Below are 25,893 nucleotides of genomic sequence, written 5' to 3'. Positions count from 1 at the left end.
GGCTCAGTATTTTAGTTGGGTCAGTGGTCGGACCGGTTCTGCCGGATTTTAAAATTTAATATAATTTAAATTTAAGTAACTATATATATGAATTATAAAATTATTTTTTATAAAACTTTATATTTTTGTTAGATCTAAAAATAATATGAAAATAAAATGAAAAGTTCAAAATAATATAAAATATATTGAAAACTAATTTAGTTAGATAGATAATAAAAGCTAATATAGATTTTTTTTTAATGTAGTCTTGTTAAAACGTACAGTTATTTTTAACTTGATTTTATTTTAAAGAAACAAATTTAATATCGATCTGCATCATTGGTTTAGTGAGTATGACCAAGTTTTAAGTGAATTTACCGGTTTTCAGCACAATCCAAATCCGGCTAAAAAAATTATTAAAGGGAAATTTTATGTTTACCATTTTCATGGTACCACTTTTCATCTTTACCACCACTAAAGAGACATTTTTAAAAATACATTTTTCATTAAGGGGTAAAAGACTCGTATACCCTTGTTATATATATATATAATAAATCATTATTTACATAAATAAAAAAATTATGTTTTCTAATTATACTTTTTCAAATTTGAACTTTTTTATAAATCTCTTTTTCTTGAATTGTTTTTTCGAAATTTTTTGTTTTATTTTTTTCAAAATTTCTTTTTGAAAATCAAAAATTATATTTGAAAATATTTTAAATTTTTTATTGTGTTTATTAACGCTTTTTTGTGTTAACATATTTATTAAGAAATTTTTTTTACGCCTATATTCATCCAACTTATTTCAATTAACTAATTTTATATTTAAAGACATTAAAGAAATAAATATAATTTAAAACCAAAAAGACTAATATACCCTCTCAGCGAGGCTGTGGCTATCAGTAGCTTGGCCTCTTCTGGCTCTAACGTGAATGTAATCTTTCGGAGGCTCTTGTTCGCTCGCTCTCTTCACTTCTACGTCTGTTGAGATGCTACCATTTCTTGGCTTTTTGCTTTTTCTTCCCTCTACTCCTTACTGATTTGTAAACCACCCGAACATTTACGTTTCTTCCTGTGATTTCTAAACATGAAAGCACATTACAAGTTGACTTAATTTTTACCTTGGACTTAGACCCATTTCTGGTCTTCCTCCGTTGGTTAGCTCGGTTAACTGAATGGTTACGTTTCTAGTCACATGTGTTTTGAAAGCTAAATATAAAAAGTTAGAAAATAAGTAAGGAGAGCGATGAGATTTGAGTGAGATTACGTTAGTACCAAACCATGGGTGTAGTTTTTGCAGATTAGATTTTTTGATTTAGGATAGATTTAGATTAAGAGATAGAGCTTTATATAAGAGAAGTATCAAGGGGAGATGGATCACACAATTAAAGATATTAATTTCAATCAAGACCTCCTCATGTGAATTCCTCCTGGAACCCAAAGCATCGAGGAAGACTTTCCTCCAAGAAGAAGAACGTGATCTCGGAGTCCTATTATTCCTGACCCTATTCCTCCTCCTATACTCAACCAACACACAAACCATATGCAACACACACTGCAACGCATACCCCAAGAGTCAAACATAAGCGGCATGATCGGATGCTCATTCCTCGCCATCACCAGAATAGCCCCAGCCACCGAGACAAACGCCAGGTTCCACACGATGTCCAGAACCACGATGGGCTTCGAGTAGGCCCAATTGCTCTGCCTCTCCTCGAGCTGCTCCGCCGCGGCCTCCCTCACGACCATAGAAGGCTCCCGCAGCGCACGCCCTCCGCCGCTGCTCGATCCGCTCAGCAGCCTCGCGGCTTCCCTCAGCCATGGTCTCCTCACGGATGATGATCTCCGTTGTTCTCCTCCTCTGTTGCTGTTGCTTCCCTCGTTATCGTCGCCGCTCAGAAGCAGAGGCGCTGGATCGATGGCGTCTGATGACGGTGGTGGCGTCGTGAAGATGAAGTGGAAGAGTCGAGGGGGTGGAGAGACTATAGACGCGGAAAGAAACAGATTTGTTAGGGATGGGCCTAATGATAATCTGAATAGAGCCAATACAAAAGTGTTAAGCCCATACGAAAGCTATTATGACGTGTCAAAAAAAAGTACTATGATTGGCTGATTTTATATGCTGACGTGGATAGGCTCAATGGAGCTCATATATCCTTTTAATATAGTATAGATTACACGTTTCATTTGCGTACGTAACACTCAGGTGTTTGAAAGTTTCTCGCAGATCGGGAGATGGCCAAGATAATATAAATCTTGCGACTGGATCTGGTTCACATTCTTCACATCGTTTTGGATGTTGGTAGCTTCCTTCTTCTGTGTTTCTTGTTTTATATATTTTGGATTAAAATATACATCATTGTTTCTATTTCTAACTTTACAGGTTTTGATTCAGACAAGAATCATATTGATTAGCTTTGTTCATCTTACATTAGGCTCTAAATGTGAAGATATTTTTTTTTGTTGTGGCAATCTGCAGATAGAGTTTTGATGAGGAGATGAAGGCAGCTAAAAGGTGGAGTGTAGGAAACCTAGCGTCATTGCCTGGAGCTCGCCACCGTGCTCCTGCAAGAAGACGACTATGGATCATCATGGCGCTTTCACTGATCATCATGACGCTTTCACTGATCACCATGCTGGCTATAATGGCTTACATGTACCCACATCACAGCAAACGTGCTTGTTATATGATTTCATCAAGGGGATGCAAGGCTTTAGCTGATTGGCTTCCACCTTCTCTGAGGGAGTATTCTGACGATGAGATTGCTGCACGAGTAGTGATTAGAGAAATAATGAGTAATGCTCCTGTTATAAGAAGGGATTCCAAGATTGCATTCATGTTCTTGACTCCTGGTACATTGCCTTTTGAGAGACTTTGGGACATCTTTTTCCAGGTACACTTTTGTTCTTACAATCTGCAATGTCTTCTTCATAAACTGTGTCAGCCTTCTTTGGTAAGTGTGACACTTGAATAGGCTTTATAATGAACTTGCAATGTCATTTAAGGGGCTATAAACATTTTTAGATTAATCTTAGTTAAAAAAATTATAGAGTTTAGGGGTCATTCGTTCGATCTATATATAATAGCTCTTTAAAATATGGGGCCAAAGGCGAATGTTTCATCCGACTGTGTCCAGAACTGGTTATGCTTGTTTTAGAATCTTGTCTCTTTATTACAGGGCCATGAAGGGAAGTTCTCTGTTTATATACATGCATCAAAGGAAAGGCCAGTTCACCAGAGTCATTACTTTGCCAACCGCGAAATTCGCAGTGATGAGGTTATCTTCTTTTATAAACCACTATCTTTGGAGATTTCATATTCATTTAGCATCCACTGACATATTAGTTAATGTGGATTTTCATGTGCAGGTGGTGTGGGGAAGAATATCAATGGTTGATGCAGAGAGAAGGTTGTTAGCTAATGCTCTTAGAGACCCTGCAAACCAGCAATTTGTTTTACTCTCTGAGAGGTGCTTTCTTGATGTCCACCAAACTTTTCTCATTCATCACTTTCAAGTTGCCTAAACCATTTGAGTGTTAATGGTTTTGCAGTTGTGTACCACTTCGAAGTTTTGAGTACATGTACAATTACCTGATGTACAGCAATCTCAGCTATGTTGACTGGTAAGAAGTCATGTTTCATCTCTTAGTCACTCTTCTTCCCCAACTTCTTTATAATATGATCACCTTGTATTCTTCAGCTTTGACGATCCAGGTCAACATGGATCCGGCAGACATATGGATCACATGTTGCCTGAAATTCCAAAGAAGTATTTTCGAAAGGGTGCACAGGTAAAACACTTGTGATTGGGCCAGTAACTATTCTCACCTTATAAGGAATTGGTTTTGTTTCAATGCTGCTACATATTGGACTCATAACTATTCCTTGTTAGTGATGAATTAGTGTTACTGTGCAGTGGTTCACCATGAAGAGACAACACGCTATAGTCATCATGGCAGATAGTCTTTACTACTCTAGGTTTCGAGATTACTGTGGGGTGAGTATCAGCTAAAGTCCCCACAAATAAATGTTCATTAACTTACAAGGACACAAGATCAATGAGAGCGACCACTCACCAATGTAAGACACTTTTGAATTTTGTTTTCTTCAGCCAGGTATAGAGAACAACAAGAACTGCATAGCTGATGAACACTATCTGCCAACATTCTTTCATGTAAGAAAAGAATCAATCTCTTTTAGTTTCTCTTCATCTCTTATATATATATTCCGGTTTGCAGATGCTTGATCCGGGTGGTATTTCTAACTGGAGTGTAACACAAGTTGATTGGTCTGAGAGACAGTGGCACCCCAAAACATACATGCCTGAGGATGTCACACATGAGTTACTAAACAACCTCACGGTACATAAAATCATATAACCAAAAGATATATCATCTTTGCATCAGTTCTCTTAAAAAAAAATTTGATTGGTCCATCTGCAGTCTGCTGACACAGTCGCACATGTCACAAGTGTTGGAATGGTACGCACTTTCAGAACCATGTCTTAGCTCTGATCTTTATCCAAGATTCTATGCAACACAACACCTTTTATTTTGGTTAATTAACAACAGGGTGAAGAATTATGGATGCCTTGTATGTGGAACGGAATCAAAAGACCTTGCTTCTTGTTTGGAAGGAAGTTTCATCCAGACACGCTTGATAAACTCTTGGATCTCTTCTCAAACTACACAAGATCGGTCTCTTGGCATTTATGAATTTAAAAGGATATTTCTTCTATACACAATTAAGATTCTTCTAACACTAGCTACAAGTTTAGAAGTTTATGAAGGTATTGAGAACTTCTTTTCACTTGATGCTTTCGTTTAGTTGGAGGGAGACGTTGGTTTCATTCTTTTATTTTTATCCACACTGTTTTACGTTATATACTTATCTCATATTTCTCCTTCGGATGTTGTGAAAAGAAAAAAAAATTGATTTCTTTTTTAGATAGATTTATATTATTGTTCAGATTGATGATGAAGCAAACTTAGAGCATCTCCAACCCACCTTTATTTCTACCTCTATAATAGCATTTAGAGGCAAAATCACTCCAACCCATCTCTATTTTTGCCTCTAAAATAGAGATTGCTATTTTTTCCTCTATTTATAGGGGAAGAAATAGCATTCCTCTATATTTTGCTCTATATATAGAGATCTCTATTTTAGAGAAATACATTGGAGTAAAACCCATCTCTATTATAGAGTTCCTCTATTTTAGAGTTAAAAATAGATAAATACATTGGAGATGGTCTTATACAGGTTTATAGAGTTTTTTTTTTTTTTTTTTTTTATTCGTTTTTGAGTCTTGACCTCAAATATTTTATAGAACATATATATATATATATATATATATATATATATATTCATGGTTTTTGAGTAGTGATCTTACACATTTATTAATTGCTTTAACCAAAGAAACGTCCTAACATGCAACTACTCTTCTTTGAGATTATAACCACGTCGAAACAATGTAGATTTTAAACAACTAACAATTTATCTAGACTCGACCAAACCTCTCTTAAGATCTCCATTATATTTGTAGCCCTCCATGTTTGCATCTTTCGATAAAAGGTTTCAGATGGAGAGCAGATGTGACTCATGTGAAGATATGCAGATGAAGTCCCACGATGTAGATTTTTAGCCGGATTTTGTCCATACTGCAACGTTTCATTTCTCATTTGGATCAGAGTTGTCCATAGACGTGAAGAGTGTATTCTAGAAGTCGATTAAACCGGGTGCTTTCTGCTTAACCATGACTCAAGTCACGGTTAAGCAGAACACATATGGTGCAAACCTTCAAGAAAATGGTCTTCACATCTAGCGACAGCTCTGCTCCATCTGAGAAGTGGAACGTTACAACTGCTTAAGCCAACCTGCACTTGTGACCAATTCCAAGTAGATCATGTGCAAAATGACCTCCTCGGTTACTTGCATGCTACGCTTCTAAACAAACATGGTACCAGAAGTAGAAAGATAATTATATCATATAATTATATTACTATTATCTCCTCAAGGTTCTTATAAAACAAACAAATATTACTAATTATACAAACTGTGTTATTCCTTTTTTACTCAGACAAAACTAACTTTTTTATTATTATTACTGCGTATTACAAAAATAACAATAATAATATTACAAAAACCTCACATTCATTTTCTTCATCGCTTTTGTCCCAAGGCAACCACTGGGAGACTCACTTTATGCCCTCGGCTTCCTTTCAACGTAACCTCTCCGAAGCTATAAACTCCGGTCACTGATCTCACCGTCAGAGTCACCGAGAACTCTCTAGAAGCTCCCGCCCTAAGCGTCATAGCAGGAGGACTCACTTCAATGGCAATAGATGGCTCCATCCTCGATGTGATCGTGTAAGTTTCCTCCTCTTCCGCAACATTCGTCACTCTCCTGGTCACGGTCTGTGTTCTCACCAGATGAGAGACGGCTATAGACGGCGAGTTGAAGTTCGAAGGATGCCTCATTTTGTAATTGCAGGGAGTGTTCGTGAAGTTCCTTATCTCGTGAGCGTTGATACCTGGCGTGGTGCACAAGAAACCTAAGTAGTCTTCGTAGCCTGCATCGAAGACGAGACCAGGGTCTAGAGCAGCGCTTGGATTGACGTGACCGCTTCCATAATCAAACGGAGTTGCTTTGACAAGCGTCATTGTCTCTGTTTCGGAGTACTGCTGCGCTTGGAGAGGCCTTCCTGCTCGGTCCATGACTGTTGAAGTCGTCATCAAAGCTGATTTGATAGCAGCTGGACTCCACTGAGGATGCTTCTGCTTCACCAGGGCAGCTATGCCCGCTATGTGTGGTGCAGCCATGCTTGTGCCAGAGATTAGTGCAAATCCTTCGCCTGCTCAATAGTAGATAAGACTAAACAAGAGTGTACTTAAGTGTATGATTCGGACAGGATTTGAGGAAGTGCATACCGACATAGTTAGCCTCGTCTGTTCCATTTTGAGACCAAGCAGACCAGATCAGAGAGCCTGGAGCAAGAATGTCTGGTTTGAGGAGATCAGCATCCTGAAAGCTGAAGTCTTTGGTGTTGGGCCCTCTAGCTGAGAAAAGAGCCACTTCAGGTGCTGATTTGTGAAGAATGGGTTCCAAACCGTCTCCTATGCTTCCTTCAGCATTAAAGCTCTTTACTCTTCCCATCCAGTCTCTTGAGGTTGTCACATTGTAGTAATCAATCAAATCCTACAGAAGACAATAAAAACAATACCAAGTTGAGAAAAATAGGACTAAGTGTTTGGACCCAAAATTTTACCAATATTAATTGATTCCTAACATTGTTAACAAACAGAAAACCGAAATAACCAAACTGAAACCGAGTCAAATTTCATAAATAACCGAACAGTTTCTATATCTGTAGAGCGAAAAACCGAAATAACCGGACAAAAATTCATAAATAATTGAACAATTCTTATATCTACAGAACCAAAAAACGAAAACTGAAATTCGAAAAAGCCAAACCGAACCGAACCTAAAACTAAATGCTGAAGCTAGATACTGTATTTACCATTGACTTTGAGACATCTGTAATGAGGATCCCTGGAATGCCAGAAGGGACAGGATCAAATTTTGTTCCTGGAGAAACATTCTCAACAACAAGAACAAAACCAGCGGCTCCAAGATGCCTAGCAGTTTCAGCAACTTTCTTGATGGAAGCCGAACCAGCAACAAAGTTAAAAGAATATCCACAAAGCAGTATGTTTCCTTCAACCAACTTCTTGTTCAAAACCTCTGGCTTCTGGCAATCCGACGGATTGTATCTCACACCAGAAGAACCAAGCAGAACATCATTTGCTGAAACCATCTTGTAAGAACGGTGAGGTCTAGTAGAAGCTGCACAACACACAAATGTTATAATTAAAGGAATGTTCCACAAAGCAGAGCAGAAGAAAGGAGAAAAACTTACGAGATAATCCTATTCCGGCAAGCATTTTTCCATTTCCAAGGGTCAGGTGGTTCTTGTATCTGCGGTCATCGATTGCAGCAGCAACAGTAGTTATCCAAGGGCTGTACGAAACCAAAGTTTTCGGAAAGGGGCCTCCATTTCCAGCAGCTTGAGCAACGAACACACCAGCTTTCACGGCTCCAAGAAGCGTAGCATCAAATGGGTTTAAGAACGTTGTCTTCGTAGTAGTTGGAGGACTGTTTGGACCAACCGAGAGGCTCAATATATCAACTCCATCATGAACAGCCTGCTCACAAAAGAACAAATAAGCAAAGATGTAACCAAGTGCAGCAAGAGGGAGCCTCATCTCATCATACAGTGCTAAGTTATTGCATACCTGATCAATGGCAGCGACCACATCCGATACAAACCCTCCGAAAAGCCGGTAGAGAGCTTTGTAAACAGCAATCCTGCAACAAAAAAAAAACAGCATTTCACTTATAAAGACACGCAAAGAGAACGCGTTCAAAGCCATCAGTTTAGAAATTATCTATCTACCTAGCACGAGGAGCCATCCCACTTGCTTTCCCAAACTCATACCCATGCATCCTCACCGGAACACCGTTATTCCCAGCTGCAATAGCTGCCGTATGACTGAAACGGCCAAATCATATTCAATAACCAACAAAAGAAAGCATTACTAAACAAAACTTAGACGAACCTTCCATGTCCATCACCATCCATTGGTGAAGCAAAGTCAACATCAGGGTTAAACGCACCAGCAGCTTTAGCAGCTTCAGCGAAATGCTGAGCTCCTATGATCTTCCCGTTGCAGAAGCTAAGCTTAGTGCGAGGATCATCTTCGCATTTCCCTTTGTAGCTAGGATGAGGACCATAAGGCACCGAGGTATGGTGAGAGGCAAAGCTAGGGTGATGTGGGAAAATCCCAGAGTCTATAAAGCCAATGACAATATCTTCTCCTGCTCTGTCGTAACCGCCACCTGTCGGCCAGACATCGGTTGGTAGTCCCAAGAACTGTGGCGTGTGTGTTGTGAGCTTCCTCACTTTCCAGTCTCTGCTCACAGACTTCACACCGGGCGAGCGGCGAAGCATCTCCGCCTACTAATGTAGAGGAATGGTGTAAGCAACTACGAGATACATACTCAAATGAAAGTAGTAGAGACAATCTTGAATCAGGTTTCACCTGATCAGGGGAGAGATGAGCTGCGAATCCATTGATGAGGTGTTTGTAGCTGTAGAGCTTTTTGTATGATCCTTCCTTAAAGAGCATTCCGAGAAGCATATCGTGTTTCCTCTCAAGGTGACGCCCATAGGAAGTTACTAAGTCACTGTGACAAGCAAGCAACATTAAAGAAGATGCCAAGGAACTGTGATACACATCAATAACCATTAAGTAAAGCCTAGCTGTTAATAAGATTGTGCTTGAAAGAGGAGAAAACATAGGCCACAGGGTACCTTGTTGTATCGATTTTCTCATCAGATTCAACAGCAGTTGCTTCAAAACCATTAACACCGCCTTTGTAACTAATGATTGGATCTCCTTCCATAGTCACAATGTAAATCTCTGCCGTCACAGTGTACAAAATTGCGAAAAAGACGACAACTTTACAACCCATATCCATCTTGCTTCTTCTCACCAAAGAAGCACCAGCTCAGTTATGCTATAGACTCAATCTGAAGTATCAAAAAAAGAAAAGCATTAGCATCCCTGAAAGAACAGAAACAGTCACTTGAGAGAGACCACCACTAGATAAACATTCAAAGATAACACTGATCAGCCAATCTCACACACTCAATAGAGCTTAGGTCCAAACAGTTTTGCTCTCTTCCACAGTGATAAAGGACAAAACTTTAAAAAGATCTGATTTTGCTTTAACTTTAGAGAGGAACCACGCACATGAAGAAAAAGCCAACTCTCAATTAACGCCAAAGATAGAGAGACTTTGGGGATAACTCTAACCAGCCCCACTTGAAACAAAGACAGATACTGCAGTAGATTGGTTAAAAAAAAAACCCAACCTTTTCTAGACTAAAACATACCAAAACAAAGCAACACATCAATGTACTTTGAGATAAGAAGAAAAATGAACACACTTTCACAAATCTTCCAAGCAAGGGATCATCTTGATTTGAATTGAAGGTTGAATGGGATATAAAAGCCAAAAAAAAGGATAAAGAGAGAAACTTTAACAACTTACTCTCTGATTCACGAAACGAATCAAGTAGGAAATGGTGAGATTTACGGTTTAGATCAAACCGACCAAAGATTCCAAATTTAGTCACTGTACGTGCATCAGATGTGCTGATAGATACCAATCTGATGTAAAGAGTCCTGCAATGTAAATAAGTGTGAAGTTGTCAGTGAGACATGGAAAGAGAGAGAGTGTGTGTGTGTGGGGAATTTGAGATTTAGGGTTTTTGTTCTTTTTATTATTTATTTTTAATTTTAATTATTTCTTCAATGTCAAGCAGTTTTATTCTTTTTATTAGATCCTTTTAAATGGTATAGCGAACCTCTCACGTTGAAAGTTAGAACGGTTAATATCTATAATACCCTTAATAAATTTTATATGTTATTAATTATATAATCAAAAACGAATTTTTATTAATAATATTAACTTTAAAAAAAAAAATTCTTATATATTGTGTTGTTATCTTAAAACATATATTTTAATTATAAAATCTAAAAATAAAATATAGAACAATTATAATAAATTAAGTAGTTAAAGTCAATGTTATCCTTAATAAATTTTAATTAAACATATATATTTAATTAGATTTTTGTTATATATATGTTAGATTTAATTTTTTTGAAAACATCAATAATAATTATGCTGGCTTTTGAACTAATTAAAAATAAACTAATGAATATTCGTAAAGCGATTAAGCCCTTATATGCGGACAAGTCACCTAGTTTTAACTATTTTTCTTCAATGTCAAGCAGACAACGAACCGTCGATAATGGCAGTTCTCACATCTTTAACTTTTTTAAAAAATATTTATGTTCTTAATTAATATATACATGTAATGTAGCAAAAGAGGTTAGAGAAGAAAAGTCCAAGGAGGGATAGCAAAAGAGAGTTTGACTTAGTAATTGATGATCCGTAAAGAAAAGTAGAAAACGTTATAAAAGATCATTAATTTATCTAGAGAGAGACATAAAGTAAATGTTAATGATGTTTGATTAGAATTCATTTTTCAATCACATAACGCGTTTTCCCTCCAAAATCATTATTATGAACACAGTTGATAGCACTTGATTGTGTTTCTTTTTGGATTACATTGAACATTTTTTTTACTCTATTATGGTCCTATGACATAATTATGAAGAGAAAAATGGTAGATAGTTTGTAAGAGACTCAACTGAGAATTTGGATTAGTAGTTTTAAAAATCATATGTTATTTGACTAAGTTCTAAGCTTTGATTTGTCAATATGAAAGTATTTGTAATATAGTTAAGTAAGTTGGAGGTATACGTGGTCGTATAAAGTTAAGCATCCAAAGGCACATGTGAGGGAGGGCTATGTCGTGTAGTTGAAACACATCATGTGTCATGTGACCTTTCTTCTTGTCCAAAACATTTGATTCCTTCTCTAAGTTCTCTTGCACCAACCAAAAAAACTTCCCACAGTGTTTCATTTATTAACTATTTAATGGCCTAATCTTTGGTTTAATTTGTCGACATGTGAGCATATAAGCTGAACTTGTTTTGGGATTTTTCACCGGCATTAGCACGTTAATAGAGATATAAAATGTCTATCTAATAAGTCCGTCGACGGTATCGAATGTTATAGGTTATAGATGATATCTTGTTAAATTTTAAGCGGCAAAAAAAATTATTTTTGAAGGGTTTTTAGGATTAGTTTGAGTTTTATTGTGGAACTCATCTAGTTGTATAAAAGTATTGAGTTTATTTTTTTTACAAATCAGTTGCATCATCAAATGATTGATAGATTAGTAATATGTTTAGTTTTATGCATGTTTGCATGATATGTCAATTTATATAAATATATTAGATTAATAAAGTGTTTTACAGTTAAATATACAACAACATGATTATTAAAAAAAAAATGTAGCTTTTCTTGATTATTACATTTGTTGGCACTGCCAAACAAAGTGTATTATTGACAAAATTCTAAAAAGTTATGATTTTTTCAAGAGAAAATATATTGATTTTATTGCATATTTTACCCTTTGATTATGGAAACAGTTGTTGATGATTATCAGAGAAACTTTGTACTGCCTTTCGGTCAAAAGGGGTTGTAGAATCAATTTGCAATGTGCGAAATCGTGACAGCTAACTTTTCGTGAGTCTACATACCATTTATTGATTATATTGAATTAGGTGTAACGACAAAAATGCTATTTAATTGAGAATTTATTTCATCTATCTATACACACAATTATTTATATGTACTATAACATACAACCTAACCAAGTATCACGTATCATTTGCTTGAAAATGACTAATGCTAGAAGACAACAATGAAAATTCGTCTTGGCTATGTTGATAAAAGACGGAACTATCGTGAATTCTTGATTTATAGTAGCTTAATACTAGTCATGATGAGAAAGGTGAAGATGCTTTGGCTTTCCCGTGAAGATATGTCACCATATTATGATAATACTCCCAAAAGTGTTTTCGACTAGACGTAACTTCTAAAATAAAATAAAAACTTGTAAAATAGAGTCAATTCGGGCTTGGGCTTGGGATTAAGTTATTTTAACAGAGTAGCTCTCCAAGAAAGAAGAGTTTTCCACTAAGCAAGCCCACCCATCTCTAGTGACTAATCTATCTCAGAACTACCTTCGGTTGTTCGAAGGTCCAAAGAATATTATTGGTAAAAAAGGCAGTCGACTTTGATTGCAGATGTGGGCAGAGAACAGTCGAGATTTCAAGTTTTCAACGAAAAATGTTATCTCAGAACTTATAAGTTTCAACGGGTTCTGATATTTCTCAGATAGATGGTGATATAATCGATTATACATTATGTTCTACTTTGATACAAGTATCAAATAGATCAAACTGAAACACTTAAATAAGACAAAACAAAATGCCGAATCCACAGCTTATTACGATCAAAAGAAAACAACAGTTTCATTATTCATCAATATCAACCATCAGTTTTGAAAAAAAAAAAAAAAAAAGGTTTTCCTTTAGATCAACAATAATATCAATCCAGGAGAATCAAGAAGAAAAAAAACAAGACGTGCAATGCTCAGTCACCAACATCGCAGAAACCAACATCTGCATTCATAAACAGAAGCAAGAGTAAACTGTTACAAGGATAATATCAAGACGTGAATAAAAGAACCAGACCATCATAGTATCACTTCACATCCAACCATCAAACACAAAACGACAAAAAGAGATCAATGTGATGTTAGTCATTACAGAACTGCCCAAGAACCTAAATTGATCATAAAAACTAAACATTACACATCCAAATCAAATGAAATCAGATAAATAATAAGAAAAAAAATTAAATATTTCAACAGATAAACTACATACAAAGAACGAAAGATGGATCCTTTATAATCAAACCAATTAACTGAATCATTTTCTTATAATTAAAAAAAAAAATCAACTTTGACTCTAAAAATCTATTATTTCACAGATACAAATCACAAAAGATGTATAAACGATTATGCAATTAATCAAACAGACCTGGAGATCAATGGCCACCGTGCTCCTTGGCATGCTGCTGGTGCTCGAGGTGGCGACGCTCGTTGGGGAGAGCGACGAGGTAAGAGAAGGCCATGCCTCCGAAGCAGATATGGAGGAGAGGCTGGACGGAGCTGGTCTGGATGTACTTGTCGTTGTAGTTATCGAGACCTTTCTTCACATACGTCTTCACGGACTGCGTTGAAAACGACGATTTGAAATAGGCAGGAAGCTCCTTCACCTTCTTGCCTTTGATCTCGCTGTATACTCTTCTCATCGCCATTTTTTTTTATCTCGATTCGTTGTTTGCGCGACGAGATGTATAAAAGTTAAAACCTAATCCACGAATTGGGGATCGAGAGATAAGCTGACAATAAACTGAATGAGTTTCGGTTTGCTTTTTTGTTTTGGTTTAATTCGGTTTAATTTGATAATTTTGAATTGGTTTTAGATTGATTGTTAGGTACTGGTTTGTTCGGTTCTGAACGATAAACCGGAGATAAATTGTTGATTATTAGAGCATTTCCAAACTTTTTCTATAAAAATGTTTTACATTCGAGCAAAAATCACCAACTATTTTATTTTATTTTTCTTATAAATAAAAGTGAAAATAGCAATTTTCTATGTTTTTCTACAAACTATAACAATTTTATTATTATCTCTATATAATAGAGTTTAGCTACTTTAAAAAATAATATAGAGATGAATTGAAGATAGTTTTAGGTCTTATACTTAAATCACTATTATCACTACCAGATGTTTAGAATCCTCTTGCAATCATCATCCCATCATCAACATTCATCATCAATGCAGATTCATATTTAATCATATATATTGCTATATTTTGTGGAAAAAAAAAACTCAAAATTGTAGTTCAAATCAGCCATGACTCATGTAAAATGCACTTGAATACATACTACAGCTTTTGCATTGTCCAACTACAAAACCAAATACAAAACTAGTTTACATGATCCAACTACTACTGCTCCTCACCTTAAAATTCCCATCTTATTCTCCTATATGAATAAATAAACAAATAAAAAAAACCTCAAACACTCCAACAATTTTCCAATCACCATCTTTTCTTAACCTAAAGAAACTTAGGTTTCATCTAATTTCTTACATGGCAAGCAACAAACACTTTCCCCTTCTCCTCCTCCTCATCACCATCACCACTACATCGTCCACTTCGCTTGCATCCGATCAAGACAAACTCGTAATCAAAATCATAGACGCAATGATCTCCGGAGGAAGTTTCGAAGATTGGAGCCCAGCTTTCCTCGCAACAAACGACGAGATACACGGCCAAGTTCTCACTTCAACCCTCTTCCTCCCCAAAACACCAGTCGAAGGAATCAACGCAACGTCACCGCTCGTAGCTGCTTACCACATCGTCCCACAGCTGCTCCACTTCTACAACATAACCCTCATGGAGCCTCTCTCTCGCATCCCAACGCTTCTCTCTGGGAACTCCATCCTTGTAACCAACAACTCAGCTTCGGGTTTTACACTAGATGGCGTTCTCGTCTCGGAGCCAGATTTGTTTGTGTCTCCTTCCATTGTTATCCATCGTATTGCTTCTCCCTTTAACTTCTCTCGTTACGGTGGCGACGATCTATATTAATAAAGTTACCTTTTATTCGCTTTTCTACTTTGTGTTTCTTTCTATTTTTAGTATTTTAAAATTGGTTAAGAAAAAGTTTTACATGGAATATGTTTTGAGAAATATATGGGTTCACGTGGAAATCAATACTATTAAAAAGGAAGCATTCCTAAAAAATCTATTTACAAAAAGTTGTTGGACTTATTTGTTAGAAATTTAACATGTCTTCTTTTATATAGTATCAATAATATTAACAGAGAATAAAACATTCATTAATAGCAGAATATTCTTTTAGTTTTTGGGATTTAACTACATTTAAGCTAACAATAAAATCGATCAAAGTAATTATACTTTACCCCACAATAATAGGTCAGTATGGTATTTTACCAAATACAAGAGCGGTTATTTAATATTTATTCATTTCGAATTTTGAATCAAATCACAAAGAATAAATATTTATTCTAACCGTGGACTAAGTAAACATACTAAAAATGCACTAAGATTTTTATACTAATTAACAACTTATCTATGTTTTTTCTGTAATTCAAAATCATTCAGAACTGAAAGAAATAAAAGGGTATATATTAACAAACAAAATAACATCGAATTATTTTTAAAAAACCTATGTATCAATATTCGAAATAAATCATTCAAATATTATGCATATATTCAATATAACAAAAAAATTCTAATATAGACTAAAATACTATACTGTAAACCATATATCATATACATATTTGAATATCATTGATTTTAATTTTCATCCATCATAAATCTTTTTTTTGAATATTCTGTAAAACCAAATAATAATTTTACCTAAAAATTAACATAATAAATTATTAAAGAAAAAATATTATAAAATTAACTTTTAAACCTAAAAATTTTACCTAAAAATTAACATTTTTTTTAATGTTCCGTAAAACCAAATTAAAATTTTACCTAAAAATTAACATAGTAAATAATTAAAGAAAAAATATTATAAAATTAACTTTTAAACCTAAAAATGAAAACACAAACTTATATTAAGTTATTTATAACAAAAATAAACTAATACTGTTATATCAATATTTTTTTTTCTGTTGACATTTTTTCGAATGATATAATATAATGTTATCAATTTTAGTTTTCTAAATATATGAAAAATTTAATCAAAAAAGTTTTATCATGTTTTTTTTGAGTTTATATGAGATCAATCGGTATCATATTACAGGTTAATAGCAAATTTTTGGATTGTTATTAGATTTATCATATTTTTTATAAATGTGAACTGGATTATATTCTGGGTCGTCGAGTTGCGACCATGAGTCGGGATTGGATATAAAAATGCTGCTTCAAACTCAAACACTATGATAAATCAACTTAAAAATTATTTATTTAGTAAAAATTAAATTCAAGAAAATTTTGTCAAAAGGATCAACAAAAAAATACCCGCGCTTACGAAGCGCGGATCAAAATCTAGTTAGCCTTTATATTCCTCCATTGTCTCAAGTTCACAAATCACACAACTCAATCCATTCGCAGGCCCATAGGATACCTTGATGTGAGAATGAATTGTAAAATTGCTTTAATCATGTCATCACTACCATGAACTTATCATCCAAATTTGTGGCACTAGCATCTGTTATGTCAATGCAGAGTCATGGGCCAAACCTCCAAAACTTTTGAAAAAATTATGCATAAATAAAGCTCAAAATTTGTAAAAAAATAAAAATAAATTAAACCCCTAAACTATAAAAATCTTTCTTAAACTATCTGTAGCTCCCAAAATCTCAGGTTATCAACATCAAATTTGGTAATATAGGTGTGCTCAGTACTCAAGTGTAGACACTAATTCATAAATTTGTTGCTTCATGTTTACGGCCCCCACTCCTTTTGGTAAAACCAAACCAATCTTCAATTTGAATTGTAGTCGGATTCTTTGTTTGGTTACAAAACAAAAGCCAAACCGATTTGGATCGATAAACTGGAAACTAGTACAAAACAAAATAACTAGGTAAAAATTAATTATTTTGTAAAGACAAGGAGTTTGTGTGCAATTTACCAGAAATAAAAAATAAGTGATGACGTGTCAGAACATTATTGGAGGAGCTGGCGAATGAGCAGAGCAATTCATCATCTCCTCGGCGAGAATTTGTCTTCTTTTTCAGCGTTGTTACAGCAACCTCTTGCTCCCGGGTTGAAACCTGGACCGTACGATGAACAAACGAACCGTGGAGCTGGGATCTACGCGGTTCCTGTGCATCATCACCAATTTGGAGCTCCTCTTTCCTCAAACTATCTCATCCCTCTCACTTACAATATCCCCACGTAATCATATTCATTGGTTAGCCATACGAATTAACTTAAAAGTCTGATACTTTAGATGACTTTAAGTGTAGAAAACTATAGGCTTGATCTTGTAATTGCAAAGTTTGATCCTTTTGCCTCATTTAAGTCAAATCACTGGTGGTTTGACTTAGTTTATAGGCTTTGGTATTGTGTCTTTTCTTTTGGGGTTGATGGTTTTTTTTATATATTTTTTGGTTTAGAGCTAGACCAAGTAATGAGACAGATACCAGACTGGAGCTCTTGCTCCGTTTGTGCGATGGCTCTCACAAGGTATGCAGAGAGCTGCAGTACCACCACCACCTCGACCTAATCGACCTGCTGATAATGATCCTGCAGCTGCAGTGCCACTAAACGAAGATGCAGCTCTCGGTAATATATTACTTTTGCAATCTATCTTTCCCTCTGTAGTCATCACAGCAACAACTTATGCAGAAGCAACTTGTTTGTCAGAGGGACAAGAGAATGAAGGTGACAACGGGAACAGAGCAAACGCAAACGAAAATGCGGATGCAGGGCAACAAGGGAATCAATGGTGGGGGATAGTAAAAGAGATTCAGATGATTGTTTTCGGTTTCATAACTTCACTTCTCCCCGGCTTCCACAACATAGATTAGACTCTCTTTTTTACTCTATACTCTCATCGTCTTCAACAAAAAAGACATTGTTTATTGTTAAAGCTGATGATCTCACATCTTCATCCAAAGCCAAATGCTTGTAACGGCTTGGCTTTCTCTATTATCGTCCTCTCACCAATCTTTTTTATTAATGTGTTTTGATCTAATTGTGATTGGTTTGAATTGCCAATTAAACCTCGAATAAACACCATTACACAATAGTACCATCATACAAAACAATACCTCTTCACAAATATTATTGCATGGAAGAACAGGTTTTAGTACAAAGAAATAAATTACAAGTTGATAAAACAACTTGGATCATTATGAGCTGCGATTGCCGTTTGTATCTTTGTCTCTAATGTCCTCCTTTCTTCTTCATCCGCCTGCAAAATTCAGCATTATAGTTTAAAATCCCGTTCATATATCTTGACACAAATAAAAAAAACATCATACAATATATTTCCTCTAATATAAATTTTGAAGTCCAAACTCAGTTTAGGTTATAAAATTTAGGATGTTTATATTTTTACTTAACGACCAATTTTTTTTTACGACCAATATTTCATTGTAAAATGCATTCCAACCCTAGACTGATTGACTGACATACTTCATTATATATAGGAAAACACGTAGCTTGGTTTCAAAAAGTTTCTGTTTCCTTTTAATCTTAACCAAAATTAAAAGTACTAACGATCACAAAAAATCTCAATATAAGTTGACTATTAGAATTTAATCTTAAAAGATAATTCAATAAAGAAAACTATAAAACATACTCCGCCCGTCTCAATATACTTGATGTTTTAGAAAAGTTTTGTTTTTTAATAATATATGATGTTTGCACAAATCTATGTAATTTTAAAAAACTATGTTATCAGTTGAATTTTTATTATTTTTATTTATTATTAAATAAACTATTTTTAAATTGTAATTTAGTGATACTTTTGATAAAAAAAATTAATATCTGTGCATTATAATAAAACATTAATAATATGAATAGATGGAGTAATGTACTACAAGCATAAGTAATATAATTATTTATTTATTTTTGAGAAATGGCATTAATATAATTATTTTTCGTGGAAGCAAAAAGGTGGATAATTAATTGCTTTATATGATTCGAAAACGACAGATAAAGACAGGTTGGAAAATGAAATGATCCACTTTTTAGGAAAAAATTATTGGAGTAAGATTTCACCAACTCCCCAATTTCCATGACTCCATTTCTCAATAGTCTACTTTACTGTACTTTTAGCGCCTGATTATATTATTAGAGCTAAAATGTTATAAATGTGGGAGAACACAACACAATATTATTATATTCGTTTTATTCACGAAATATTCATATTTGTAGTAATTGGTTTTTCCAACCAACAACAGACTATTATAATCAATTCTGTAAGAAATAGAATGTTAAGTCATAATACTATAATAAGAAAAATAGACTGAGAAACTATTCAAACTAAATATAGCAAACATAAGAGCTACCAAAAACCCAGAACAAAAGAAAAAGCTAGGGTTTACGGATTGAAATACCTCATATTTTAGTTCTGTTTTAATATAAATTTTGTCAGAAAGAATAATAACAAAGGGGCTACACTAGGACTACTATAGCTTTTCATAAAATAAATAAAAAGTATTATACGTTGCATTAAACATATTTGTAATCATTTCATTTGAAGTTAAAACACATGAAAATTTGACATAATTCGAGAATAACACAGTTAAATATTGTCAACTGTCTATTATTTTTTCCATTTCGCAAAAAACTGTTAACATTTTTAACATAAATTAAAAAATTGATATATATTTATGCTTTAATTAATTACACATATTTAACTAATAGTATTGAGATAAATAAAATTATCTATAAAACCAACATATTTTATAACTAATAGTAATGTCAAAGTAAATATTAATTGTTTTAGAATTCTAAATAACATTTTTTATTTTCTGAAAAAATCATTAAAATGACACTTTTTGTGAAAGAAGAGTATTAGTATGTTTTTTGTGAGAAAGCTGAAAATCACGTGCAAAACTGTACGAGGAAAGAGACAAAATGTAAAAGCGTGTGAGGTTATAAATAGCCACGTTTATCAGGTTCTGCTATACGTTTTCGACGACGCGTTATGCGACACGATGCGACTTCCACAGAAATTTATTTGATTGAGGTAAAGCTTTTGAGAGAATCTAACCCCTAGGAAAAGTCAATGCCCAAAAAGAAGTGATGGGCTCGAGGCCACCTCAATAATTGAAGCTTTTTTTTATCAAAATATAATTGAAGCTTTAGTTTATTGATTACTAGGGTCGGCCCGCCCTACAGGCGGAATATTAGTTAATTTGATATTCACTAAATGTTCGAGTTGAAATTTGTTTTAAGATTCAAGAATTTGGTTATCTGTTATGTGTTACTTATTAGTATGCGGTGATATAGTTGTTTTTCGATTATTTTTGCTTTGATATTATATCAAATTAACTAATTGTCCAACTCATAATTATAGATGTACAAATGTGGATTTGTGATAAAGTTTGAAGACAATACTGTTTTTTTTTTAATTCTTATTCATAGTGGAGTGTGCATGTGTCAGAAAGAGGTCTATATCAACTTTTATGTTTTTGCGTATGAATTTTAAATATATATTATTTTGTATAATGCATACTTGCTCTACAACATTTGCTTGTAGACTAAAAAAACTGTTTTCTATATTTTTAAAAGAGAAAATATTTAGTCTAGAATATAACATGGATATATGTATTGACTATATATAGAAGTTGGGTGTTATTTTAAAATGATACTAGGTGATAACCCGCGCCATGCGCGGAATAAATAGATTTCAAAATATTATCACTTTTAATATGTAGACATAATAAAAATTAAAGTCATAGCAAAAAATACTATATGTTATAAAGTAAGGGTTAGACGAAATTTAATATGTCAATCTAAATTAACCTGCGAAAATTTTGTTTAAAAATTGTATATTTATTTGCATAAAATAAATTATAAATATAAAATAAAACAAAACATAAATAATAGACTAATAAAATATAAAAGAAACAATGTCTTGAATGGTTTCAAATCGGAAACAAAGTTAAAGCCAACCATTTGATTGCTTGAGAGAATGTTTTGATATGAGCAAAGTCGAGAAAAAATGTGTGGTGAGTTTTCTGAATTATAGAAGCCGTATATTTATACTAAAAAAAAATCGCCGTGTGGTCATATAGATTCAAAATAATGGTCGTAACTAAATTGAATATTACACATAACTTGCGTTCCAATCTTAGTTGAGAATTACTTTAATATTGTAAATAGTTAATGCAAATTTCCTTTTATCAATCGCAATTGAACAAATTCAAAAAAGTTCACGATTATTAATTGATTACAATCATTTGAACCTTAATATACGTTCCTTATATACAAAAATCAAGTCCTTGCAAATCACGTATTATTACCATCAGTTTACCAAATTTGTAATTTAAAAATATGTCAAAGTTATTAGAAGTTTCATTTTTCCCAATCATCAATCAATTTCTTCCTTGCAAATAACATTTGAATCATGGGCAATTTGCTCCGCCATTATTTGCATTATGCAAGTTGGCGTTAAAATCTTAATTACGATAGATCACCTAAGGTAAGTTTTTATATGTGTATGCCAGAAAATCGTATTGTACCTTAGTTTCTACAATCGCAAAGCGGAGATCATCTAGCAATTTAATGAATTGGGGCAAGTATATGTCGTATGCATGGTTCTTCTGTTTCACTATTTTAAGAAAAAAAGTTTTTTTTCTTGATATATTTTTAAGAGAACAAATATTTTTTCGCATTTTTAAGAAAATCAATCACTTGAGCACGTATTGATCATCAAATAATTTTTAGGATTTTACAGAAAAACAAACTTTGGTTGATAATCGAACATTAATTTTTCGCATTTATATTCATTTTTGAATTAAAAAATTAGACCACTACGTATGTCAGTAATGTTTTTGTATTGAAACAAATTAATGAAAAAACTTCAGTCAAGGTAATTAACATAACTTTAAAATTTTTGATATAATACGTAGAACTTCGGTTAAGGTAACTAACGCAAGAAATAAATGATAAGATTTGATGTAATACGTATCAACGTATATATGTGACAAATGTAGACAAAACTAAGGTAATTATAATGTTTTGATCAATGGCATGTTGTGTAATTACTCTAGTTAACAAAGGGGTTTTAAATAGAATATGTGAGAGAGCTTGTGGAGTTGCCACATAAGAAATGGCACACTTGTAATAAACACATGAACTAAAGGTTATTTATTTTTAATGCTCCTCAAATAATAAGAAAGGGATATGTATAGAGGTTTTTCAACCATTACTTCATTGGCACAAAACATTTATAACTGCAAATACCTTTTTTTAAAAGTAAAACTAATAAAATCGTGTACAACAAATGTATTTTGATATATATTATATGCATCAAGTTATAAAGGTTGGAAACATTGCAAAACTGTTTGGAGCAAAGTTTTTAATTTCACGATCTTCATCTTGACATTAGTCCAGTGCCGGCCCTGGCCACAAGCAGAAGAAGCATGGGCTTCCAGCCAACACGATAATAAGTATTTTCGCGGCTTCATATTTATAAAAAGTGATTTTAGCCTAGTGGTTCTAAGAGAAATTATCAGTGCTGGATGTGTTGGGTTCAATTACTCCTGACAGTTTTTTGTTTTATTTTGACCCCAAATATAAAATGGGACACGTGTCACTCACATAACGCACGACTTGATGACGTGACATCACAGGAGGGAGGCGAACATATTTTTATATATATAGATAGATGATATGAAATATATAACCAAGATTGTTAAATACTTATACTTAAAGTGTAATAGTGTGAATTAAGGGCCACTTAATGGAGGCATGTGTGAACAAAGTGGTAATTAAATGGGCCCGTCTAAAGTTTTATCTTTTGAATTTGATAGTGATTTCCCAAAAAATAGCTAGTTTGGATTGTTTTAATCATTTTTGTAAGAACAAGCAATTTCTGTAACCAATAATGAATCCACTTTTACTAAAGCATGTTTTGACTATTTAGTCTTATGTTTTTATTCGCATAATTGATTGATTGAAAGGTTGTCTACGTGCCGTCAGGCGACAATTTTTTTCTCCCAAATTACCAAAATGAAAAATATATATTAAGGTCTAAATTTGGTATAAATTATATATATATATATATATATATATATATAATTTACTAATATCTAAAAATCTTAATAGTTGTGACCGAATAAATGGACAAATATGTTTGGTCGGTGTATTTAAAGCCGGCAAGTGCCATCAGCTAGTTTTAAAGCTAATTAACATCAGAATATCAATCTAAACAATTTTTGATAGAATGTTCTTAACTGATTGTTCGAAAAAACATACTCCCTCCGTTCCATTAAGATAAATTTTATATTAAAAAAATTGTTTCACAAAGATGTATTTTTGTGTTTTCTATGAAAAAAGTTGTAAACTTCAAAAAAATTAATTGACTTTATTGAATTAATATTTATTAAAAGTTATTGAAAATTACAGAAAATAAAATATTTATTATGGTAGTTTAATGTGTTTTCTTAATATGTGTGAAAAATACTAAAAAAATTATATTTTTGAAACGGAGATAGTATAACTTAATTCGATCACTGAAAAATAAAAGTATGAACCAAAACAAGACATTTAAAAAAAATGTAATTCCGTTATATAGAGTTCAAACTTTAACCTCAAACAGTGATATATGTTTCACTACATTTGTGCTAATTAACACAAAATGTAGCAAATTTACCACACATTTGAAAATGTAAAAATAAAAAAGATCGATAGAGAAAGTTACCTGGAGGAAGAGAGTGGTGGAGAGACGAGAGGAGAAGGAAGAGAAGTTAGTAGTGACAATGTTGAGATTCAAAGACTCCAATACTTTACAAAGCTGCAACATTGTTTCTCTCCTCTTGCTACATGTTATGCATACCACCACTGTCCTCTCTCCCATCCACGTCACCTTCATCTTTTTCATTTTATAAAAATTTGGAATCAAGTTTTACTATTGGTAAATATACAAAACAAAGACATAACAAAAGATGCATACGACTTACTTCGAGAACTTCAATGAGGGATTGATTATGTAGTCCAGCAACTGATGATCCAGAAGTATTGTAATCCATCTGCCTGGACTTCTTTGATCTCGTGACATTATTGTCTAAGAGATCTTGCTGCTGATTTTCAAGGAAATTATTGATGCAATCATAATCTTTTATAGGATTTTCTAGCAATACTGATCGTGATTCCAGCTCTCGGATCTCTGCTTCTAGTCTTCTCTCTTGATCAATAAGTTTTTGCATATAGTCGATTGAATCTTTGACGATAGATGCCTTGTCCAACTGTGTATACATGTATAAGAACATAATTGAAGTAAATCCAAATCTGATCAATCATATTACACGTATACAAACTATGTTATCAAGGTACTTAGCCCATTCACATTGGATGAGATACCCTTTCAAAATTTGACACTTTTCAAAATATTTTTTTATATGAGAGACTTTTTCGTTTTCTCTCTTATTTTTTTTTTAATATTCTAGTATTATTGTTTATTCTTAATATACTCTTTAAGATATCCATAGATGCCTATGCCCTTACGAAATCATATTTTAGTTTCGGTTGATATGGTTGTAGAGGATCAGAATTTGGTTTAACTATAACAATGGTTTTGTTTCCTCTAAAAGAAAGAAGAGAAAAGTTCACTAGATTATTTAATATGTATTGACCCAAGAAAATATTTGCTGGTGACGAAACTTATCATTAAATTATTTGGATAAATAAATAAATTAAAAGAGACAGTTGAATAAAATTAATATGAGAGCCATTAATGGAATGAATCACACCTTGGTTATGTTGGGAACGACTGATCGGAGAGCGAAGAGTCTCTGGTTAAGCTTTTGCCGTCGGTTCCTCTCGGAGACAACGTTCTTTGAAGAAGCCGGAGAGGTTGCTGCTCCGTCCGGCGAACTCGAGTCACCGGAACCCGAAAACGCTTCTTCCAACGGCCAGCTAAATCATTTAAACAATCTCATTTAATGTATAATGACTAACTAACAAACAAACAAACAACCAAAAGAAAAAAAGATATGCTATGTTCTAAAAATACCTGTCGAATTCGAGTTCTTGATTCTGGAAGAACATTGTGGTTTCCCAATAATTCTTGTACTCATCTTCAAGATCTTCCATTTTCGGACACACCAACAAACAAGAATGATGCTTTCTTGAAATGGAAGGTTTCTTTTGCTCTATCTCTCTGTCTTTTGAGTTAGTGTACTGTCTTCAAACAAGTGTGGGCCGAGAGGCTTTTTATAGACAAAAGACTCTGAAAGAGAGAGAGAGAGATGATGCAGTTTTTATGCACGTGGGACATGTAGGATCTTAATCTCCTGAAATAATACACAATCTTGACCGTTCAATTCAGAGATCTAAGAAAAATGATTTATTTTGTCCCAAAAAGAAGAAAAACCAGAAACTGTGGCATCTCTCTTTCACTTACAATATGCTCGAGTCTTATGGGGTTTCCTTACAAAATAGTACAACTATAAATTTAAGGTATAAAAGAGTCAAATATCATCGAAAGTATATGTCGCCAACGTGGAGTTTAATTACATGGCTTATGGCTAAAACTCTTTAATCATTTAGTAAAAATCTAAAAGAGCATATGTTCGATTTCCGTTAGAAAGAGTCTTTTTTTTTTTCAAAAAAAAAGAGTCTTTTTTTTTTCAGAACA

At 33.7% G+C, this 25,893-nt stretch overlaps 5 protein-coding genes across 14 annotated transcripts; 2 read left to right on the top strand and 3 right to left on the bottom strand.

The window, feature by feature from the left end:
* The first annotated feature begins 2,152 nt into the window (after positions 1 to 2,152).
* BNAA03G49920D (glycosyltransferase BC10) lies at positions 2,153 to 5,194 on the top strand. Of its 2 annotated transcripts, none has more exons than XM_013886169.3 (11): positions 2,153 to 2,277; positions 2,459 to 2,873; positions 3,159 to 3,257; positions 3,349 to 3,449; positions 3,532 to 3,603; positions 3,681 to 3,771; positions 3,897 to 3,977; positions 4,092 to 4,154; positions 4,219 to 4,341; positions 4,423 to 4,461; positions 4,552 to 5,193. In XM_013886169.3, the coding sequence occupies exons 2-11, from the start codon at positions 2,478 to 2,480 to the stop codon at positions 4,693 to 4,695; spliced, it is 1,209 nt and encodes a 402-aa protein (XP_013741623.1). In that variant the 5' UTR covers positions 2,153 to 2,277; positions 2,459 to 2,477; the 3' UTR covers positions 4,696 to 5,193. The 2 variants fall into 2 exon arrangements, with proteins under 2 accessions (XP_013741623.1, XP_022573479.1); XM_022717758.2 differs by having other exon boundaries at positions 2,164 to 2,281; positions 4,552 to 5,194.
* A 768-nt stretch (positions 5,195 to 5,962) lies between these two features.
* Positions 5,963 to 10,316, bottom strand: LOC106441016 (subtilisin-like protease SBT2.6). Of its 7 annotated transcripts, none has more exons than XM_013882798.3 (10): positions 10,095 to 10,316; positions 9,352 to 9,570; positions 9,080 to 9,224; positions 8,597 to 8,994; positions 8,434 to 8,529; positions 8,273 to 8,345; positions 7,897 to 8,182; positions 7,498 to 7,823; positions 6,908 to 7,175; positions 5,963 to 6,831 (listed from the first exon to the last, which is right to left on the bottom strand). In XM_013882798.3, exons 2-10 carry the CDS (start codon positions 9,516 to 9,518, stop codon positions 6,140 to 6,142), a joined length of 2,451 nt encoding a protein of 816 aa, XP_013738252.1. In that variant the 5' UTR covers positions 9,519 to 9,570; positions 10,095 to 10,316; the 3' UTR covers positions 5,963 to 6,139. The 7 variants fall into 7 exon arrangements, with proteins under 7 accessions (XP_013738252.1, XP_022572713.1, XP_022572714.1 ...); XM_022716992.2 differs by lacking the exon at positions 10,095 to 10,316 and adding an exon at positions 9,991 to 10,009; XM_022716993.2 differs by lacking the exon at positions 10,095 to 10,316 and adding an exon at positions 9,794 to 9,812.
* A 2,511-nt stretch (positions 10,317 to 12,827) lies between these two features.
* LOC106441019 lies at positions 12,828 to 13,942 on the bottom strand. Its single transcript, XM_013882803.3, has 2 exons — positions 13,565 to 13,942; positions 12,828 to 13,144 (listed from the first exon to the last, which is right to left on the bottom strand). The coding sequence occupies exon 1, from the start codon at positions 13,842 to 13,844 to the stop codon at positions 13,572 to 13,574; it is 273 nt and encodes a 90-aa protein (XP_013738257.1). The 5' UTR covers positions 13,845 to 13,942; the 3' UTR covers positions 12,828 to 13,144; positions 13,565 to 13,571.
* Positions 13,943 to 14,538: 596 nt separating this feature from the next.
* Positions 14,539 to 18,273, top strand: LOC111214323. 2 transcript variants are annotated; one of them, XM_048764611.1, is made up of 3 exons: positions 14,539 to 17,487; positions 17,693 to 17,861; positions 17,943 to 18,273. In XM_048764611.1, exon 1 carries the CDS (start codon positions 14,685 to 14,687, stop codon positions 15,183 to 15,185), a length of 501 nt encoding a protein of 166 aa, XP_048620568.1. In that variant the 5' UTR covers positions 14,539 to 14,684; the 3' UTR covers positions 15,186 to 17,487; positions 17,693 to 17,861; positions 17,943 to 18,273. The 2 variants fall into 2 exon arrangements, with proteins under 2 accessions (XP_048620568.1, XP_048620566.1); XM_048764609.1 differs by having other exon boundaries at positions 14,539 to 17,861.
* Positions 18,274 to 18,296: 23 nt separating this feature from the next.
* Positions 18,297 to 25,470, bottom strand: LOC106441017 (transcription factor bHLH27). 2 transcript variants are annotated; one of them, XM_013882802.3, is made up of 5 exons: positions 25,270 to 25,470; positions 25,007 to 25,172; positions 24,218 to 24,502; positions 23,959 to 24,129; positions 18,297 to 18,492 (listed from the first exon to the last, which is right to left on the bottom strand). In XM_013882802.3, the coding sequence occupies exons 1-5, from the start codon at positions 25,347 to 25,349 to the stop codon at positions 18,403 to 18,405; spliced, it is 792 nt and encodes a 263-aa protein (XP_013738256.1). In that variant the 5' UTR covers positions 25,350 to 25,470; the 3' UTR covers positions 18,297 to 18,402. The 2 variants fall into 2 exon arrangements, with proteins under 2 accessions (XP_013738256.1, XP_048620561.1); XM_048764604.1 differs by lacking the exon at positions 18,297 to 18,492 and having other exon boundaries at positions 20,821 to 24,129.
* Between the last annotated feature and the right edge of the window lie 423 nt (positions 25,471 to 25,893).

The sequence above is a fragment of the Brassica napus genome, chromosome A3 (assembly GCF_020379485.1).
Source record: "Brassica napus cultivar Da-Ae chromosome A3, Da-Ae, whole genome shotgun sequence".
Taxonomy (NCBI): Eukaryota; Viridiplantae; Streptophyta; class Magnoliopsida; order Brassicales; family Brassicaceae; genus Brassica; species Brassica napus.
The sequence above is the reverse complement of the archived record's forward strand: the minus strand, read 5'-3'. Positions and strand labels throughout refer to the sequence as shown.